The sequence below is a fragment of the Ixodes scapularis genome, unplaced genomic scaffold (genome assembly GCF_016920785.2).
Source record: "Ixodes scapularis isolate PalLabHiFi unplaced genomic scaffold, ASM1692078v2 PGA_scaffold3__209_contigs__length_174095766, whole genome shotgun sequence".
Lineage (NCBI taxonomy): Eukaryota > Metazoa > Arthropoda > Arachnida > Ixodida > Ixodidae > Ixodes > Ixodes scapularis.
This window is the reverse complement of record NW_024609868.1, coordinates 44,016,553-44,035,373: the sequence shown is the minus strand read 5'-3', so window position 1 is coordinate 44,035,373 and position 18,821 is coordinate 44,016,553. Positions and strand designations below refer to the sequence as shown.

At 45.5% G+C, this 18,821-nt stretch overlaps 1 protein-coding gene across 2 annotated transcripts in view; it reads left to right on the top strand.

Annotated features, from left to right (window-relative positions):
• The window catches only part of LOC115331140 (kynurenine aminotransferase), a 36,272-nt gene that overhangs the window by 5,781 nt on the left and 11,670 nt on the right, over nucleotides 1-18,821 (top strand). For both annotated transcript variants that reach the window (XM_040219274.3, XM_040219275.3), the window contains 7 exons: nucleotides 531-681; nucleotides 3,927-4,076; nucleotides 8,826-8,912; nucleotides 12,128-12,250; nucleotides 13,165-13,285; nucleotides 15,680-15,756; nucleotides 17,331-17,420. In XM_040219274.3, the coding sequence (XP_040075208.1) occupies nucleotides 531-681; nucleotides 3,927-4,076; nucleotides 8,826-8,912; nucleotides 12,128-12,250; nucleotides 13,165-13,285; nucleotides 15,680-15,756; nucleotides 17,331-17,420 (799 nt within the window). The remainder of the gene's footprint in view (nucleotides 1-530; nucleotides 682-3,926; nucleotides 4,077-8,825; nucleotides 8,913-12,127; nucleotides 12,251-13,164; nucleotides 13,286-15,679; nucleotides 15,757-17,330; nucleotides 17,421-18,821) is intronic.

Below are 18,821 nucleotides of genomic sequence, written 5' to 3'. Positions count from 1 at the left end.
TAAAAATATACTTTCATTTTAAAGGTATTTTTTGACGGGTAGAAGCCCGAGCTGAAAGCTTTATCTTTGGCCTTCGCTCCTGCTGCGCAAGAGTTTGCACAGCCGATGTACCTCCTTGAGCAAAGAGCTCCCAATCGTATACCCCAGTAGTGGTATTGCCACTCTGGTTGATTTACACGAGAAACGGCCAAGAAGCAAATTTTTAGACAAGGCAATACTTGGCCCAAAAGAAACCACAATAGCGCAAAATGTGTTTGCAGAGCAGAACTTCCTTTCGAGCAGAAATGAATCTAGAATATAAAACTATTATTTATGGCGCGTGTGGCGCTTGAGGCATGGGAACGGGGGCTCGCAGCCGCGGGATGCTTGTGGGCCGCATCCCAGAGAGTCGTGGGCCGCGTGTTCGAGATCTCTGACATAGATGGTGGCAATGTGCCAGCGTGTTCTTTCGTCGAAACAGATCGCAAGAACTTGGTCGTAAGCAAGTGCGAGTGTGTGAACGGAACTCAAGTCCTCTGGACTCTCGGCAGGGTGGAGTTCATCCAGCTGGCCTTGGAGAACAAGCCAGTGAACCTGGGCCAGGGGTTTCCGGACTTCCCGCCTCCAAATGTTGTGGTCAAGGCCCTTCAGGACGCCCTGGCTGGTCCCAACCACGGCCTGCACCAGTACACCAGGGGATTTGTGAGTCTCACGACGCCGAGACTATAGTCAGTGACAGGTTAAAAGTTAAGTGGAAGCCCCTTCCCCCTCTTTCCACTTTAGTAGAGCAAATGCTGGAAAAGAGGTCGCCTCTTCTCCAGTGTTTGCTCTACTAAAGTGGAAAGAGGTGGGAGGAGCTTCCTCTTTACTCTTAACCTGTCACAGACTATAGCAGATTCTTCCGGAGAACCGAGGCTCGCTGTTTCCTTGCGGAGTATGAGGCCCGTCTTGAATACCAATCTTTATTGTCAAGTTTTTGCCAGGGCTTTAAAAGCTGATTGTAAAGAGTGATTCAAGTTGCAGTCATTTGACAAGGTAGAAATACAGTTATGTTTTTGCACTTGAGCACCTGGTTACGTTTAATTACTCGCGAAAGGGTAACTACACTTTATCTCGCTAGTTAGGTTCAGTACTGTGGAAGCCACGGTGGGTAGAGGAAAGCAGTTTCTTTACGAATTTGGATCAACAGGCTAATCTCTGAGAGAGAGCAAAGCAATGTGGGGTCCACAAAAACAAGGAGTTGCCTCCTTGGTTGTGATGATTTCAATGTCCATCGTCAAATTATTTCAAAAATTATATTGACGTCCCTTGTCAATGTAGCTGAATGCAGCCGTCGCAGTTGTAGCGATGGTGGCCGTTTCATGTTTCATTTTGTTTAGTTTCTAACGACATTGTTGGTGTTATGTTGACGGAGTCGTGTTGACGGAGTAGTTGCTTGTCGTATGCTTAAGGCTAATTCCACTGGAAGTTTTGGAGCACGATGGGATCGACTTTTCTGGAGCGCGCCTATTTTGCTGGGCGATCGGGATCGAGGCGGACATGTTTCACTTGTCATTTTTTATTAGCTTCCTCTCCAGATGTTGATCCGGATCCGAGAAAAGACCCTCCGCCTATTTCGGCGGATTCGACCGAAAGCCAGCCTGGCCAGCTTTCGGCATGCACACGTGACTTCCTTTCTTGCCGGGCATCCCACCCCGGAAGATTTCGTAATGGCCACTCCCAAGGTGCCGCCCGCTTTACTGCCGATGCTGCTTGATGACAGTTCGTCGTCAAGTTTGGTTGAGCAGCTCCTCCAGCAGCAGCTGCTCGAGTAGCAGCGACAATGAGGATTGCTTGTATGTCCCATATGAATTCGTCTGCCTTTTCGAACCTCCACAGAATAGTCTGAAAAAAGAGACATATATACTTGGACACCGTTCACAAGTACCTATTCCGATGAAGAGGCAGTGGGCTATGCAGCTATGCTGATGCACATGGCTTATTGACACGCATCTTTCTCATCATGACTAACTTCGCTTGTGTATTGAATACATGTTGTTAGCACCGCTATTGCAAAAACATGTGCTTCGAGATCCGGGACATTCCCGGGAAGGTGAATGACGGGCAGGTATCCATCAATCTCGGGAGCGGGGGTCATGTTCCAATGGGGATTCGGAGGCAAAGCAACTCCGTTTGGATCGCGTGCTTCATCTCAGATCTGGTCTACTGATCTTGGCGCGCTCCAAAACGACCAGTGGAATTCGCCATAAGAAGTTTTGCTCCTACTTCGCACTAGAAATGTCATTCAGTGTGTGTGTGCTCGACTGACTCGACAGTTGGGTCTTTTGAAGGTGACACGGCCTGGCGGCAATGTTCGGAGCTCTCGAACGTCATTTCGGCACGCATCTCACTTAACATATTAAATCCACATCAAAGGCGAGCTGGGTATCCCTCTATCTTGCCTGCACTTAACAGGCGTAAGTGCATATGCTACGTAACACTGAGAGCTTAGCACGCGTTTTGTGCCTCCACGCCGCCAGTACCGTGCAAGCGTGTCTTCGTATGGTTGCAAAGCCTCGCTTTGCGTCTGGCTCCCACCCTGTTTTAACGGGTTCCGTGGGCTTATAGTTTAGTTTTTATTTTCTTTTTGGATCATGTATAAGAGTGTATTGGCTGCGAAATAGTGAGGATGTTAAATAAATGTTGTAAATGCAAACATTGACTTTTGTTCTTGACTGGTGCAAACGAACAGCAAAAGCTCTGATGCATTGAGCAAAAAATTATCATATTGCAGTCGGCGCTGCACCGTGATACGCGGACTTCCCGACAGCAAATGTCGTCCAATCAACTGCAAGATTTATGACATGAGATTCAGCTCCTTTGTTTATATATAAAACATGCGAAATAAATCGTGAAAAGCAACGGTGCCGCATTCTTTAACGGTTAGCACAACCAAGTAAACATTACGTGTGGCCTGATACTGATCAGTTGTGCTTTGTAAAGTTTTTTTCTTGCATTCCCCATCACCTAAAAGGTCGTAAAAGCCGGAGTCAACTGCATACCTGCCAAGTCTCCCGGGAGACATCCGAATTTTGATTAATTTGTACGGTTGTACGATCGACAAAAATATCTGGAAAACGCAAATTCCCCTACCCCCCCCCCCTTTTCTCCCGGCACTTAAAAACGAGTTTTCGCCGTCGCAACAAACGGCTGAAATTACAACGAGGCCCAGTTGTTTCCCGCTAGCATAACCAGTGCAATATAAATGTAATGCAGTTGTCTTCATGTACATTTGTTGTCAATATTTATATTTAAAAAAAAAACGCTACCCTCCCCCACCCCCTCCCACACACACACTTAGAAATTTTCCCGGATTTAAATTATCCTAACTTGGCAGGTATGAGACTGCACATCATTTGTTTTCAGAAAATAATTGTTGAACTGCGACGCTGACTGTAAGCAAGATGTTTTTTGACTGCCACTTTTGATCACTTTCTAGTCCAGACTCCAAAGCGTCGTAAGTCCTACTTTGGAGATGTCAAAATAAGGAATGAAAATATTTTAATGAGGGACGTCGAAATGATTTTTCAAATATTTTCATGTTGTTAAGAAGTGACGTTACGATGTCAAAATAACGCTTGGAAATTATTTTTAGAGTAGACGTAGAAATAGTCACTGCCTTCCTCTTTCCCCTCCTCTCCAGCTGTTCAGGTTATGCTCTTACCCCTGTACCTTCAGCAATGCTGCAATAGAGGATAAGTTAGGTTCCGACTACTTTTAAAATGTTGCATGCTGTTGATGCATCCTGCGGTCAACTTGGCAGTCTAGCAGCGAAAAGCAGACGACGAGTGTGTTACGTCGAAATGCGCGCCACGACGGCCCCTGGGAGTAGTTCGCTTGAAAACTGCGAGATGGCAACTACGTCGATTGGAGGTTTGAAGGTGTGTAATGTTTTTTTCTCTTTGCAGGGCCACCCCCGCTTAGTGAATGCCCTGGCCAAGATGTACTCGCGCCTGACCGGGCGGGAGATCAACGCTCAGAAGGAGGTGCTCGTTACCGTGGGTGCCTACGAGGCACTCTACACCACCATCTTGGGCCTGGTGAACCCTGAAGATGAGGTGAGTAACACGGTCTCATTAAAGCGATGCCACCACACTCCACACAAGTCATAGAGTTAATATAATAATCCGGAATAGTGGTTCTCAACCAGTGATGTTTTGCGGGACCCCTTCTTGGTTGGCAGAAGTGATGGGGGACCCTGTCCTCTGGGTACTAAGGGTTATTGGATTATAATGACAAAAAAAGTGACTTAAGAGAACTGAATGGTTGCAAACTGAGTTTGAAGTTGTGAAATGGGGAATAATCAACTCTACTTATTTGGCGCACATGATTTGGTCTATTTAGCTTGTTAGGACAGCCAGCATCATTAAAAAAAAGTTTTATCGACTTGATTGACGGTCAAGGGCTTTCGTGACCCCAAGAAGGCCTTCAGGGACGCCAAAGGGTCTGCAGACCCCTGTTTGAGAATCATTGATCGAGAGGAAGAGGTCCTATGCACTTCGGCCACTTCAAAACTGCGGGGCATAGGCGCGGACAGTCGTGGTCCCAGTGGGCTCGTCCCAGTGGGCTCGTATTGCTGGTAGCACCTTAATATATACACAAAGAAGCAGCAAAACATCACCTGTAAGGCTTGTATCTATCTCTTTTTTAGGTTACTTTGCAGAAAAACGTCGGCATCGCACATTGTGTAAACATAAGTTGACGAGCACTCGAACAACTCCAACTCATTGCAGCAAAACGAACACGCCTAACCTATTGTCTGCTTTCTTTTTCGTTCGCTCGTCATACTTTAGCTACAATTTTATAATACTTTTGCTCCAATTTTTTGCATTCTGCTCCCAGACACAAATTGGCAGCACGGGGCTGTAGGGCCCCTGATTTTGTCTGACTACACATTTTAAAGGCAACCACGGGCGACCCACCACAGGATATTGTTGGGTCGTTCAATGTCAGAAGCAGTCTTGCCTTTGGCCTCTTTTGAACTACAGGTGCTTTGAATGTTGATGCAGCCTTCGAATGCCCAGAGAGTGTAGAATGTGCCGTTGGGTTTTCCCACCTCAAGAGCAAAGCATAGAGAGTGGTGGAGGGGGGGGGCTTGGCTACCTTAGACCCACAGTCTGAACTCAGCTTTTACAGATATTCGCCTTGATCTAGCAAGAGTTTGGGCTTTACTTTGTTATAGCGCTAAACTCGAGTCTAGATGGCAAGGCAATTTTCGGTCACCAATTTTCAGCCACGAGCGACTCTGAGATTTATTGATGTGTTTAATTTATATTTAGAATGTATTGTCGGCCATAAGGCCACAGCAGGATTGTAAGCATGTGGAAAGTAATACTAGCACACTCGGACACAAAATATTTTCTAGGAATGCGGGGACATTGTACCACTTTGAGCATTCTTTAATGGCCACTTTTATCCATCGATATGTTTAGTAAAGGAAGCAAATGCTGGTTGAAAAATTATGTTTGTTTTGGAAATTGTCTATTTTTCGTTTTTGCTTGCTTCATTATCCTCGGATATCCTATTTTTATGAGTGGGAAAATTGAAACAATTTTCGCACCCGAAGTTAGGGAAAAAAGTGTCTTAATGACTTGCAGTTCTAGAAAAATTGCAAGTTTACACAAATATCCCTCATCTTGGAGAGGCCGTTGCTTGGGACAGCAGCACTTTCTACGTATCTCCAATTTGATTTGCAATAAATAACACTAAAAAGCATGATTTTCGCACTTGAAGCTACCAAAGTCAGCACAAGTTTAAAAAAAGGCGGTGCAAATGCAAGTAAAGAACGTCAAGGGAGGAACGTTTACTGCAGCGTGCTGAGCCTAACCACACTAACAACGACTGTTCCAATGGGACTGATGCTCCACAAAATGTTTCTTCGCTCTGGAAAACAAGATTGCGTCCTTCGAAAACAAAAGCAGAGCATGGAACAGTGGCTCTGCGAGTTCAGTGATGTGCGACGTCGACACACTCATAATACTTGTTCGCAGTGCTATCTGCCCCACTTGTGACGAGTGCAGATTCTCTATGCGTTCGGGAGTCGGCATTTGAAACACAAGGTAGTATTTTCATCGTTCCTTAAAGGGACCATGAAGGCAATTTAATTTTTTTCAAAAAAGGTGTTTTCGCAAGCATTGGAGTCCTGGCATGCCACACAATTTTTTCTAGAACATTGTGACTCTTATTTCTGTACCTGCAAATAAATTTGCGAAACCGAAACAAACATTCAGATTTCTTCCCTTTTTCGCCTCTGGAAAGAGAAGTGACGTCAGGGAGCACTGTCGGCATCGGTAGGATTTAGTGCGCACTCAGTGTGGTTCCCGTGGTTCGCTCTAGTGTTTGGCGGTCTGTGAAGAAAACCTGGAAGAAATGGACGACAACGCCACGCTGGCAAACGAGTTTGAGCTCCCGTTCAGCGACCTCACGCCGACTGAACGGGAGATGCTGCTAAGGATGCAGAACTCTGGATTGGCGACCGATGCAGCAATGCTGCGCATTGCTGCATTGGTCGGCAGTTTATGCAAACTTACGTCGCCCGATCGACCGCACGTCTTTAGCCGACCTTTCGCGCAACCTACTACTGCACATAAACGCGGCATGATTGGTGAGACACCAGTTCGCAAAGCGAACACGAGACGACGCACGAAACCAAAGCCAAAAGTCTGCCGCTGCCGGCGCTCTTACCTCTTTTTCTTTTCTTTGTCCATGGTTGCTCTATGCTTGTTACGCGCCCGAGGTAGCAGTGCGGGATGCATTCAACCAGTGACAAACGGAGGGATCGCTTCAGATTATACTTTTATACACGGTATGAAACCTATTAATTTCCAACCACAACTTCAAAATATTATCTAACGCTCAAATAAACTTTTTTCATCACATCTCACCACCGAAATCGAAAACAAGAGCGCGTCTATCATTTGAACCAATCGCCAGACGAGGAGCCCGTTGTCGTCACGCATCGACGCACTTTAGTTCACCTTTCTGCCGCCGCCTCGGTGGGGTCTCGGGCATCGTTCCCGGCGCTATTATTACCGCGCCTGTTTGCTCGATTGATGCGGCACCCAAACTTCTGTTCGGGCTAGAACTTGGTCAACAGTATCTGAGACGTGCCTGACATCCATTTCAATCGTCGAATAAAACTTCGAAACTGCCTTCATGGTCCCTTTAGCTACACTGAGAAGAGCAAGTGCCCAAGTGGGGTTTTTCTTTCTACATTTTCGGCGAAACATGCCACATCAGATGGAGACGTACAAGCGCAAAGCAAAGCTATGACAGTGGGAGCTTGCACAAGTTTTGCCATCAACTTCAAAGCTGTCAACTTCTGCGCTTCTCTCCCATTCTCAGCCAGCTAGCACCAATGTACCACATGGCCTTCGCTAGCGAGAAAGTTCATGCCGCTGCTGCAAACACTAGCAGCCAAAACCTCGTGAAGACTGAAATGCCAATGTTGGAGGAACAGCTAGTGTTGCTGGTGTCTGGCAGCTCCTGGTGCAAGTGGGGCCAGAGAAGTCACAGCATACAGTCTGAGACAAATTTATTGACTCTGAGTATTTCCTAACCCTGCCTATGTTCTGGCCATATTTTATGTAAAGGCAGACAAGGCAATATTTGTAGAGTGCCTAGACATCTCTCGGCATTTTCAAACACATTTTTCTCGTTTTGCAACTTTCGGTGTCCTTCACAGATTGTGCAATCAGGTTTTGATGCTTCTAATCTTCCGATCGTAATGAAATCCTTTAAATATTATCTTAAGGATAGGTAGAGTGCCAATATGTATTTGGAATTTTAATATCTTAATTATGCTTATGCAAATCTTAAAAACCTTAACTAACTCTTGAAGGGCTTAAGGCTTCATGATGTCTTTATTTTTCTTTATTAAATAAAAAAAATGTACACAACTTTTGGCTAGATACTGTCACTCTACACTTCATAGGGGGCATCATAAGCTATTGCACCATCCTTGTTATAAAAAATTAGTGTGCCTAGATGTGTGCACAAAAGAAACCTTTCTATGTTGTTGTTTCTGCCTCTGAAGACAAAACTATAGAAGCCCCATTAAAACTACCGTAACATTTCGAAAGGTAGCCCACCTAAAATCTAGAGAAAATCGGGGGAAAATAAACAGTGGGCGAACTTTCAATGTGCAATCGAGAAAAGCTAAAAAGACAAATGCTTTTTTTAGATGACGTGTTTCTGCCAAACTTGTTATCGCGGTGCGGGGCAATGAAGCAAAGATGACTCTACCTCCCAGTCAGCAATGTTCGCTTGTATCCCGCCATAGCTAACTAGTCGCATTTACGCCGAGGTCGTAATTGATTTGAACACTACGATTACTAAGAGTGGGCTATCTTTGGATTTTAAACAAGAAGGAAGACCAGCGGAGCTGTACTCGATACACCTTGTGATTCTTCTTCGTCGTTGTGTGTTTTTCGCGCTGTTTCCTACGATAAATTCCCACCAACGCGCCCAACTATCGATTCTTCTATTATAGTTGTAGAGGTTGCTGCCGTCGCTTATAGACGGTAGCTGTCCAGGTAGGTTTGTGTTGACATACACTGACACAATCCTGGGGAACCTAGCCCTTAACAGCTCCCCTGTAAAAAGATAGCAAGCCAAAACAAAATGTGGGTTATCTTTCAGGGGTGGGGTACCTCTCTGGATATTACGGTAATAACTGTCTTAAAAAGATAAGTTTATAAGCAGCTAAAGTTTTGCGGTTTTCAGAGCAAATATTAAAAAAAAAATAGTGTCCCCAACCCGCGTCGTCTTTAAAAGCAGTAAAGAGCAATGTGTCTCCCCCTTCGCAGGTCATCATCGTGGAGCCATTTTTCGACTGCTACGAACCGATGACTCAGATGGCAGGCGGAGTGCCCGTCTACATTCCACTGCGTCCGGTAAGCTACCGTACGTTGGTCCTTCTAGCCAATAAAATGGGTTTTGTTCTAGAATTTTTGTCTTACGGTATCGTTATGGCAAAGTACAGCGGAGAGCGAGCTAAATGTTTACACCTCGACGAGACGAAGGTTAATTCTGTTGCCTTTTTTCCAGGTGCTACGTTTACAATACTACCGTAAAAAACCGAGCAAGCGCCAACTCAAAATTTGAAGATAATCACGAAAAAATAGGGAATAGGTGCATTGAGGTCATCAGTTTTACATAGGTAGGGTATATATTTACTGTGCATATTTTTTCACATGTTTCAAATTTTGGGGGTGGGCGCAAGTGCGGAATGGGCAGATGCATGGTATTCTACGGTAGTTAGATGTTCTAAAAATGCCTGCCCATTTCTAAAATGCATGCGCATTACAATCAAAACCAAAAACCGAAACTCAAAAAGAAAAACACAATACTCGGTATGAGGTGGCTAGTTTCATTGCCATCTTGACCCTTTGTTTACTTTTGCCTTTTTGGCATCCATATAACGTGCATTCTCTTGCGTCTACGGACTCGTGTCTGCCGTTTTAAGATGGAAAAACAAAAGAAATTCTTCTAGGAGGAGGCTTTAAACAAAAGGCCATTATGCTGGCAAGAAAATGTAATGTTTGACATTGTTATATTTCTGGGAGCTAAATCTGTCTGCACGTTAGAATTGGGGGTGCGTTAGAATCGTGCGGACGTGGTATGCGGCATTTTAATAACAAGAAAAGTTGGTTCTGGGTTTGTGCCTGTCCCAATTATATATGGCCCTTTTGGGTTGAGGAACATTTCTCATTTGAGAGAACAGAGCACGCAGCGGTACTGTTGATTCACATGGTGCCACCGAGACGCTGCTGGGACTGGGTCGCAAGCACCATGGTTGCTCCCACTCCTGTTGTTTCCCACATCGGTGTATACACCAACTCATGTTTACAAACAAACCGGAGCGCCCCTAGCGGACGTCACCGGCGCCGCGCATGCGCCATGGATGGTGGGCAAGAAGCCCGCCGTCGCCCATAAAGAAACCATTGAATTGCGTTGTTGTCGGCGTCGGTGGGAGTCCCCGTGCTCTTTTTCGCGTTGGAATTGTTGATTCTACGTCCTCCTAACAATGTCTGACTACTTGAGCGGCTTCAGCAAAACTATCGAGGCAAAACTTTGCGTGAATAATGTGACTTGCGGCGATTCATTTCACGTGGACGCCGCAGAATGGGCGCTAAAGCCTGACTCCCACGTCGAGATTCTGCTCGCTATTTTCAGTCGTGACGTCGCTCGGACTGCAAAAGCGTGGACCGTAGCTGAAATGGTGGACATCGATACTGAAAACCTCAAGTAGAATCGGGCATTACAAGTCGGTGATGTCCACTGGTAACAATGATCAACAACTTCTTGTATCTGTTTACACTTTGACTTAGCCGACTTACCCCAACCAACCTTCAAAAGTGTTTTGAGGCCTGCTCTTAGTTCTTATCGCAATTACCGGGTAAATGTTTGGTTTACGAGCCGCTGTCGTTTGAACGAACTGACGACAAAAAGCAGCCAAGTTTGAAAGAGCAGACGACAGTTGGAACGCACGCGCAATGGAGTACGGGCAAGAAGCACCGCGTCCCGCGTCAACAAACCATTCGAATGTCACGTTGACGGCGTCTGTGTGAGTCTGCATACTCTTTTTCGCGTTGGAGTTGTCGATTCTACGTCCTCATCGCAATGTCTTACCACTTTAATCGCCTGAGCGAAATCATCAAGGCTCGTTACGCTGCTAAACTTTGCATAAATAATTTGACGTGCGGCGATGTATTTGCATGACCGCCGCAGAATGGACGTACAAAACCATGATGAGACTCTTCTAGCTATTTTCGGTCGCGACGACCCTCGTGCTGCAAAAGTGTAGAAGGTAGAGGCGATGATCGACGTCGATACTGAAAATCGGAAGCGGGAACAGACAAAGCGTAACAAGTAGGTGATGGCCACCGGTACCAATGATCAACATCTTGTATCTACTGCTTACACCGAGCCTACTTAAGTTTTTTGAGGCCTGCAATTACTTCTTATTGCAATCACCGGGTCAAAGTTTGGTCTACGGGCCGCTTTTGTTTGAACGAGCAGACGACAAAAAGCAGACAACTTTGAAAGAGCAGACGAAAGTTTGAACGATCAGGCGGCCGTGTGAATTTGAAGACACACTGAATCTGTGGGTGGTCCGGACAACTTGGGGGTTTTCTCTCGGTCATGTTGGAACAAAGCAAATACATCTGGCGACTACAAATTGTGGCCCGCACACGCAATCGTAGGTCGACAGCGTCAGGTTTGCCCTTTTCACGGCTGCTATCGACGTTCTCGGACGAACGGAGGGTGCAAAAACACATGAAAACTGATCTTCAAACCTTCCCAGACTCTCTTTGTAAAGCCCCCATCGCAGCATTTTGACGAGAAGGCAGGTTTTTTGTCTCGTTTCTTCCAAAGGAACACAGGAATGCATGTCTGGCACGGCGACTTCTGCCCACCGCCCCAGACCGGAAGTGCGTCCGGCGCGCCACCACCGCAGCGTGACGTAGGAGAGTTGAGTTGGTGTATAGAAGTACACCTCCCAGACAATATGGGGTGGAACACTCTATTTCACTTTTTGCTATGCCCACAGTCCCCATGAGCTTGATTGTCCCTCAATTTCTTAAAGGGTCTATAGAAACTGGAACTTAGTCTCCACGTTCGTGCCTTAATAAAAACCAGAGTTTTTTTTGTCTTTTTTTAAGACCTGCTAGGTGTACGAAAGAAGCATGGCTGATTGTTCACACTCATATTCAATTGCTCAATAGTGGTTTATTGCACTCCTGGGGAGACCTCCAGGTGTGCCGGCGGCGAGGAAAGGCAGGTGATAGAGTGTATTCACTGCCAGCTAGCAATTGCCACACTTGTGACAGGTTCAAGGTTTTGGTTGGCAATGCGATGTTCATGGCGTGTTGTCTATATATTCAAAAAAATTCAAGCAGGAGTAGACGATTTATGTTTCACCGAAACAAGTTAGGACCCAAATATTTTGTGATTGCCTGCAGCAAAAGGATTGTGAGTGAATCACCTGCAGACACTGCATCTACTCTAGTTATGACTGATATGAGCTGTCTTTGCTCTGTTGCATCACATTCAGCCATGTTACTGTCCCATTTAATTTGTTTCCCTAATGTTTTCCTTCTTTTAGAAGAAAACTGGGGAGAGCATCTCGAGTGCCGACTGGGTCCTGGATCCGAAAGAGTTGGAGTCAAAGTTCAGTGCCAAGACCAAGATGATCATCATTAACACGCCACACAATCCAATTGGAAAGGTGACCTCACCTCTCGTTTTTCTTTGGCACACGCTTTTGCTACACGGTTTGTCGTCGAGTTTTTCTTTGTTTAAAGCCCGCGTTCTCGACAAGACAAATATGTTTGAATACAGCTTTTCTCTACGGAGCATTTTAATGTTTTCCTGGTAAGGTGGTGTGCTGCTCATTTCCTTTCTTATATCCTCACTGTACTTCTATTTGATAGAAGTTTTACTGCTTGCTATAGCAGACTTTCTTGCCCATCATACTCTTCCTTTCCTTTATATAATGCCGACACTGCCATTCAATGCAACCTTAGTTCTCTGTTTGTCTGTTTGTTCTCTGCAAATATGTCCAGCAAAAGTCTGAAAGCATACCTGCCAAGTTTGGAGAAACCAAATCCGGGAGATTTTCCAAGTCGGGGGAAGTGGGGAGGTGGGTTAGAATTTTTTTTTTTTTAATAAATATTGACAATGAATTTACACGAAGTCAACTTCATTACATTTTTATGTAATGCAGTGCTCGTGCTAGAGAGATACAGCTGAAGCTCGCTATCATTGTTGCCGTCTGTAGCAACACTAAAAACTCCTTTTTTAAGTGCAAAAAACGGGAGGAAAGGGGAGGGGCAGAGTGGAGTTAATTTTTGTTTTCCGGGAGGTTTTCTTGTCAGTCGTATAACCGTACGAAATAGTCAAAATTTTGGAATCTCCCGGGCAATACGGGAGACTTGGCAGGTATGGGAATGGATGATGCTTTTGCACCACATTCTAGTGATTAGATTTTTGGTTTTTTTTCGGGGGTGCCAAAAGACTCTTCGAGTATCGTAGGAAGCCTTGTGCAACACTATTTTATTCGCCCAATGACCTTGCCACGATTCAGTGTTGGAAGTTTACCAGAAATCGCTCGGTACAAGCCCTTGCTCGGCTTACCCGCAGGTCTTCAGCAGGGAAGAGCTGGAAACGATAGCCAACCTGTGCAAGAAGCACGACGTCATCTGCGTTAGCGACGAGGTCTACGAGTGGATTGTCTACGATGGTGCCAAGCACGTCCGAATGTGTGAGCTTGGTCGACGCACATCCCCGCTATCTCGGCGCTTGACTTTGACCGCAGCGCAGTGCCGAACCAAATCCAACGAACTCTGAAGTTTTACAAAATGCGCTATAGTCCCTGACAAGAAGAGAATGGCAGGAAGGAGTTTCTGTTGTCCCACTTTCAGCACGATCTTCCTGCCTTCGGCAATGCTTTGGCATCTCGCAAGTATGCAGCAAAAGTATGGCGGGAAGTAACAAACACGCGTGTTACTTTCATCGGCCGGGTATCAGAAGGAGATTCCCCACCATTCTCGTCCTGTCCGTGACAACACATGTTGCAGTATTAATATTCTGTTGTACATGGGCCAACGTTCACACACGGGACTTTGGAGTGATCTGATGGTTTGTCGAGACTTGTTTCTTATATAACTTGGGAGGAGCAAGTTGCAATGTTAGGGATCGAATGATACGCAAACTGAATGGGCGTATCATGAAACAGCAGCTAAGGTGTTGTCTTTACCGGGAAGCGCCCACCGCACTTTCACTAAAAACTGGGTTTATCCAGAGCTGTATATTGAGAGAGTTTGGCTATTTATTGGGAAGCATATAGGAGGCAGATGACAAGGCGCCATTGGCCGAGAGCAGGCTGGGTGTGTTCCAGGGCGTCTTCACAGATTGGAATGGGGCCAGCCGGGGGCCGGGAATGATGCTGTGGCAGTGATCACGAGAAACAAAATGAATAAGTGCATCGGAGTAACTCTCGGTGACCGAAAATCTGGTGCACATGGTTTTTTGATCACGGTCATGCAAGATCAAATTCTAGGAGAACGATCAACGTGATCCATATGCCAGGCGCCGAGGGCCGGGAAAATGCCTTCCGAGCGGTTAGACTCCGACCGAGCAAAAGAGAGTTTGAGCGGCACATTCGATCGTTACATCTTTTTGCATGATCATAATCGAATCATCACGTGCACTACATTTTCAACCGTGAAGAGTTGCTCTATTTAACCCTCATGCACTTATTGAAATAGTTTCTCGCTACCACCGCTAAGGGTTTATTTTCAGATCCTGATTGGCCAAGAGAGCACGTCACGCCTTCTATCTGTGTCTCGTGCACACCCTGGCTCTGCCCGCTCCTCCCATTGACCAAACTCTCTCTGTATTCGGTTCTGGGTTAATCCAGACATGGGTGCTTGTCTGGTCAACATATAATTGTCAGGATTTCCAAGTTTTGGATATGTTAATAGTGGTCGCTTGTACGAAGTGGGTGCTTCTGCGGTATATTACGGTATGTTTGTATCTTTTCCTGTTACTATTCAATTTGAAGGATGATTCACTGAAATGTTTGTCAGTGTTCGAGAACTTTCATGTGCCTGGTTTTGAAAACTAGATCCTTCCTAGGGGGATGCACTGTGCCTCAGAGACAAAGTAGCACAGTTTAGGAATGGATAGACTTCATTTCTTGTAATGTTTACCGTCTTGTGTGTAGCAGAATGAATAGCTGAATTGAGGACTGGTGCTTACTCCCATTTCAGTTGCATTTTTTTCAGTTCAGAGTGCCATCCTTACCTGCACAAGTACATTTCCACACGCTAATAGTTTTGATGATGGCCTTTCAACTGTGTGAAAAGAGCAAATAGCTGTGTCACTCACTGTGTATTTTTGAGAAAGTGACAATTGGCTTTGTGCCATGTGCGCTTAAAGCGACACTGACAGGGTATATATCCTTGCCAAGGTTTTTATTTGAATATGACCCATAAGAGCCCAGCTACCCAGAACATAACTTGCGGCTCGAAATTCTTTTCTCTTTCTGCCCGAAAAACAGCCGGTCGAGAATTGGCCGGTTTGAGTCACGCTCATTCTCGTTTCCATTGTAACGTGGCAATCAAACTATATGTACCAAATATATTCAAAGTCGTGGGCTATCCAAGGCACACATTCAATATTAAAAATAGAAAAGAATATGAACTCCATTTTTTGTGGCCTCCAAAAAGCAGCAAATACTTCAATAAAAAAAAAAAAAAAAAAACGGCCAGTTGAGCTGCAAGCGGAAGGGATAGAAGTGCGAAATAATTTCATGGCAAACAGTCCAGGCAAATTCGTCGTCTTTTGTTTCGGGGGCCGTAGAAGCGCAAGAAAAAATAAAATGCGGTTAGGTGTAGCCATGTGACTTCCAGCCATGAGCTTCCGTGCTCGTCTTTTGGTTTCGTTTTAGAGCAGTGGAGTTTTTTTGGCTTTATTAAAAATATGTGACTGCAGCAAAATATTTATTGTGTGGTCTCCTGACACCATGTTAAATCACCTGGCAAAAAAGTAAAAAAACATTTTTGCGGGAGTGACAGTGTCCCTTTTAAATATACCAACAGAATGATGAGGACACAAACTCGCATGAATGCTGCCTTTTTTGCTTTCTTTATAGGTACACTTCCTGGCATGTGGGATCGGACCATCACAATTGGCAGTGCTGGAAAGACCTTCAGTGTCACAGGATGGAAAGTATGCAGACGGGTGTTTCTTTGGATATGCCCAATGGTCGCTTGGGACTAATCACTCATTTTTACATCTTATTCTTATTTTGACATTTGGCTACGATTTTGTAAATTCCGAATTGTTATATTCGCCTTTTGTATTTGTTTAGGGAGAATCAACTGAAGTGCTTGCTACAGAACATTTTGAGGTGCTTCAGAGAAAATGTGATGGGACCAGTGCTTGTAAATGTTAAAAGACCTTATTATGTAGGGTGGAAGGGAGCCCGACATGTAGCACAATCATAAAATCATCCTTGTGGTCTGTGTATTGACAAGTAACGGAGCTAACAACATTCCGGTGTAAGAATATACTGGGGCAGTCGGAAGTGAGGTGTAAAAAAATGCAGAAATATTCAGTGTGGTTGGAGTGTGATATTCTGCTGAAGCCAGCTAAAAAAACACTAAGCTAAGAAGGGAAAAAAAAAAGCTTATTTGTTTCTATTGCAATTTCTTAAAAAATGCCGCCCCCCCCCCCCCCCCCCCCTCCCCCGACAAGTAACCTACCCCTATTTTTGGCTTGATTTGCTATTTTATTTTAAACACATAAAGAGAGCCTACTTTCAGTAATCATAGTCCTCAGATCAATGATGACCTTAGAGTATATGTGTCTAGTTAGCTATGTCGGGATATACGCGAACATTGGTGACTGGAAAGTAGTCATCTTTGCTTCATTGCCCATCGCCACAATAACAAGTTTGACAAAACACATGATCTAAAAATATGATTTTTTTTGTCTTTTCTTGATTGCACACCGAAAATTAGCAGACGCCCTATTTTCACCCACTTTTCTCTCGATTTTAGGTGGGCTATCTCAGGATTTGACAGTGCCTTGTTGGGACAGACTTGTCTTAAAATAAATGTTTGTCGTCGATTTCGCCGCAAATAAAAAAAATATGTAAAACAAAAATGTTCTTTTCTTTTTTTTTGACGAACATTTATTTTAAGACATGCCTGTCCTAACCAAGTAGTAAAAAGAAAATTTTTTTTTCTCTAGGTTTAATGTGTTTTTATGCTGCTGGAGTTAAAATACGGTGCCAGGAATGTGTTTTCGACTGGTGTGTCTAGTGTCCTATCTCGTCCGTACATCAAAAGTGGTCCCAAAGTGGCAACAAACGATGTCGCAAAAGCCGGCGTGGTCATGTCGTTGAACGTCGCGATCCCTGCAGTTAGCACTAGAAGTTCCGGCAAGAAAGTATGAGCGAATGCGAGTGTTGCCGTCATTGCGAAGATTGAACTCCTGGCTCGCCGAAGCTTTCGTGGACTGTTAAGCTCGAGAGCGACCTGCAGTGGAAATGGCGTCTGCCACATCAACCACTGCTTTTGTGGCATTGCCAGGGTTGTGGCCGGCGACAGATTGACGCTTTTACGACGTCAGCGGGCGAAAATCGGGAGACCACTTTTAGGATACGGTCAACACACTGGTTGGAAACTCAATCCAAGCACCGTAGTTTAGGTACTGACGTTGTGAACTGCTGAAGTTAAAACTGGGCTGCAGGCATATTGAAGGACCCCCCCCCCCGCAAACCGTTTTTCTTGGTGCAGATTGGTTGGGCCTACGGACCCCAGAACCTGCTGAAGGGGCTGCAGCTTGTTCACCAGAACTGCATCTACACACTAAGCACCCTTCTACAGGCAAGAGTCAGCTTTTCTACGCTCGGGTTCGCTAATTTCGGGTTGGACGTAGCCTAACTTGTAAGCGTTCGCGCAGTGTGGTCGGAGGAAAGCACGCACCTGTAGGTATCCGCAAAAACGAGGAACGGAGGTGGAACTTTGACAACAAACCCGATCTTCGTTTGGGAGGCCCTTGTGTGTTCACTCTGTTGTCTAAGTATTAGTTTGTGCTTACGAAATAAGATAAACAAAACGAGCTCCACGTATGGCGGCATGTGACTGCTGCTTGAATGGCGGAGAGAAGGCTCGTTTGCACGCTTGCGTTCAGAGCGACCGCCGCGACTACAAACAAATCGCAACTGGTTGGAATGACGAGTTGCCGTGGCAATGAAGCGCCAAACCACCATGTCGTTAGTGTTCATTTGCAAGACAAGGAGTTGAGCCGTGCCAAACTTTCTTGCTACGTTTGAGAACGAACGGAACGTCCATACTGACAGACCAATTGTGGGTCGAGGAGAGCTCAGCCGCACGCACTGCACGTCCGTCGCAGTTCCCGCTAGCTGCCGAAAACGTGGCGTCGGTGGTGATGGTTGGCGTGGTGGAAGCACATTGTTCCGCGTAGAGTGCTATCCTTGACTGTGAATTCTCTTCGTGTGTCGCGATGATAAACCACCCTCTCCCGGAAGAGATCATCTATTGTAAAGTTTCAAGAGAATGCCCGCCCGCGAGAGATCGCCCATCCCATTTTACTGGCTAAACATCTGTAATGTAAAAATTCCGATACCTTCCCGTCGGACATCACGTGGTGTCCGACAGGAATCGCATCAACCACACAATTTGCTGTATCGGCACGTCTGACAAGCGAGTTCATCGCGGGATATTGACTCCCATAACACGCAAGCTGTTCCCGCCTGTATGTAGCACCGTGAAATGCGAACCTGCTGCGTCCGCAATCTGCAGTTTCTGTTCCCGTGACATAAAGTTTGGAGCGGATTCCGCGTTTTTGTTTGCAATCTGCACGCGCGATCTCGATTCCACACAAGTTGGTCCCGCGTGCATGTTGCATCGTAAGATATGGATCGCAAACAAAAACGCGAATTCCCACATTAATGTCCGCAATCTGTGTTCGCAATATTGGTTTTGGTGACAGGCATGTTTGTTGTGGGTTCCCATGTTTATTGCATCGTAAAACCTGAATCAGCTGTGTCTGTGATTTGCGGTATTCGTTCCCGTGAGATGTAAGTTCTCGGTGGGTTTCCGCGGGTCCTTCGCACTGTGAAATGCAAATCTGCTACGCCCGCAACCTGTGGTACCCTTTCCCGTGACACAGAAGTTCATAGTAAATTCCCGCGTGTTTATCGCATCATGAAATGCAAATTTGCGGTGTCCATGATCAGTGGTATCAGTTCCTGGGTCACGTGG